At 37.3% G+C, this 2765-nt stretch overlaps 1 protein-coding gene across 4 annotated transcripts in view; it reads left to right on the forward strand.

Moving 5' to 3' along the window:
- LOC107746494 (zinc finger protein 2-like) overlaps positions 1-2765 on the forward strand; it is a 24866-nt gene that overhangs the window by 14425 nt on the left and 7676 nt on the right. For 3 of the 4 annotated variants that reach the window (XM_016560726.1, XM_016560727.1, XM_016560728.1), the window contains exon 2: positions 1772-1939. In XM_016560726.1, the coding sequence (XP_016416212.1) occupies positions 1772-1939 (168 nt within the window). Of the gene's footprint in view, positions 1-981; positions 1095-1771; positions 1940-2765 lie in introns of those variants that run through there. The other variant, XM_016560729.1, reaches the window with a different exon arrangement.

Genomic DNA, 2765 nt, shown 5'->3' on the forward strand with positions numbered 1-2765 from the left:
GCTGTCAGTTCGGTGGCGCTAGCGAACACGTCCTCCCCGCGCTGTCGAGTCAGTCGCAGAGCCGCGCCGATGACAGGTCACCACGGCGTGAGCTCTGTAACATCGCGCTGTTTTATCCCACTTTCGGAATTGTACTTGACGACGGTAAAATGTTGTTTAAAATATGAATAGCTTCAGACAACTTACGACTAACCGCCATTGAAGAGTTTGTGAGACGCGCCAAAATTAAACGAAAGTGATGACACAGCCTCCGTTTCAAGTGAAATTAGCTCTCATCATCTACTGAAGTATTTACTTATTTCACTTATGCACAGTGGCGGCTCCTGCCAATTCTCTCAGGGGGGGCAAATGTTTGTATGTAAGAGGTTTTTCAATAATTATGGCCTATACGGCCCCTCATAGTTTTCTATTTGAATGATCCTTCAGGAGTCATAATAGGCTGATGTGCTGCTAAAGAAATCTGTTTTAGCACAGTTGAAAATGCTTGTGCTGCTTAATGAAGTGTGGAAACTGACATTCGGTGTTCAGGATTGACGAATCAACAAAGAGGGAAAAACAGCATTTTCAAATATAAATAAAAACGTTCTCTGTAACAACTTTATAGGTAAAAATATTAAACCAGAATTATGTGTGTGAAAAGCATACAAAAATCATATATATATATATATTAAATAGTAATCATATATTTTTTTTCAAACACACACCCCTTCCTTTACTGTGCTCCTCTGATTCCGCGCGCGTTTTCTCCTGCCTTCCAAAGAAAACCGCGAACTCGCGTAATTCAAAAAATAACGGTCATTTCCCATTTACCGGCTGACTGACTAACATTCGTTTATCGATGTCTTTATTTAATAAGTTCGTAAATATATTATAGTATGTCCGTCTCTTGGCAACGCCACAGAAACACTCTGGTATTTTTTAATAAGAGAAATGATGTTTGAATAATGTTTGGTGGTTTCTCTCTTTAACCTGCCGGAGCGTCTATTCTTCTCTTCATTTCTATCGCTCGTACTTCAGGAGGCGCTGTGACTTTCTTCTTTAGTTCACCGCGGTAAAACCACTGAAGAAACAAAGAAGCCTGGAGCACTCAGAAGGTAAGCCTGCGTCCCAATGTGCATATTATCCATCCTAAATTCTATGTGATATTAGTTATTTTCAATACTATTTAGGGTGGATAGTATGCACATTGGGACGCAGGGTAAGTGTTTAGTCCGTTTTACATTATTCATGTGTTTTAGCTGTATATGTGCTGGTTGTTTTCTTTGTCTCTGTGTTGAGACAAAATACAAGCTTAATGAGCTTGTATTAAGCTTTTCGTCGTCCGCTCGTCTTATGAAAAATTACCATGGTTTTTCATTACAGTAACCATAACAAATTTCCTATAGTTTTACTACAATAACCAATTTTTAACCATGATATTTGTAGTGAACAGTTTTTATAATAACACATGGTTAATTTTCAATGCTAGAGGCTTTAAAGTTCTCACAGTTTGGGAAAAATCTGACAGTATCTGAATATATGCATGTAATATCCCATAATATTTGATAATATTCCTGCTCTGTGCTGGCTCAATGTTGAAATGAAACAAACACTCCTAGCACATCTACATATGAAATAAATATTTCTGAATATTCTACGAAATAGTATTTAATCTTTCTGTAATAACAAGTCAGTTCTACGTAGTTCAGCTCTTGTTCAATCATTTTGAGGTTAAATCAGTGTCTATTCATTATAAATGCGTCTTTAATAATCATGGTGTGTTTGTGTTCAGATGTTGAGCATGAAAGCGCAGGTGGATGTGGTCTGCTGTAAATCAGTAGGAACTGATCTGTCCATGCTGGATATTGAGGATTTCATCACAGAAATCTGTCAGCTGAAGAAAGAGGTGGCTTCACTGGAGGCAAAGCTGAGAGAAAGAGGAGACAAACTGAACAGAGAGGTTTGAACAGCTCTTCATTTCATCCTTCAACTCAACCAAACCAACGTTTTGTTACCTTCTCACTTCTTATGCACATGGAGATGGGCGGTTTCTTCATTAGATTTGTTTCTATCACATCCAACAACAGTGTTACGCTAGCTGTCACTGTTCTAGATTGTTTGTTCTGCCTCTGGATATATAGAACAATCAGGTAAAGACGATTACAGTGACATACAGGAGTCGTACATTATTAGAAATGCGCAAGTCCATTATTATTAGTGTGCAGATAAACGGACTGTGTATGTGCGCTCTGATAGCTTTTTGCACAAGCACATTTCAGTATGGTCGCATGTCTGCAGGCCCGGCTCCAGAATCACTGAGGGTGCTTCTTAAAATAGTGAGGGTGCTCATATATATATATATATATTAGGGCTGTCTATAAAAATTTTAATCTATTATCTAATTATTCACACCCCTTTTCTGTGATTAATCGCACACTTCTTGAAATTAAGCATAGACCATTTATCTTGTTTCAAATATTTATTTTGGCATAATTTGCTATATCCAACAAAGTAAACCAAAAGATTGAAGGGTGATTGTGAAAAATCTGTATTTTCTGCAATCTTTTTTCAAGATAAAGTTAGATGTCTTTTCAAAAAAGGACACTTAGAAACTCCAAAAGGACACCAAAGAACCAAATGATATAAGGAGACCATATCAGCACATATGAAAGAAAAAATAAATAAATAAATAAATTTAAAAAAAATCTGAATTGTATAGTATGTGTAGTGTACGGGTGTGCCTCACACGTCCTGAAAAGTGAAGCTGCAGGCTCTTTGATCGCCCT

The sequence above is a fragment of the Sinocyclocheilus rhinocerous genome, unplaced genomic scaffold (genome assembly GCF_001515625.1).
Source record: "Sinocyclocheilus rhinocerous isolate Xijiao unplaced genomic scaffold, SAMN03320098_v1.1 scaffold1521, whole genome shotgun sequence".
Taxonomy (NCBI): domain Eukaryota; kingdom Metazoa; phylum Chordata; class Actinopteri; order Cypriniformes; family Cyprinidae; genus Sinocyclocheilus; species Sinocyclocheilus rhinocerous.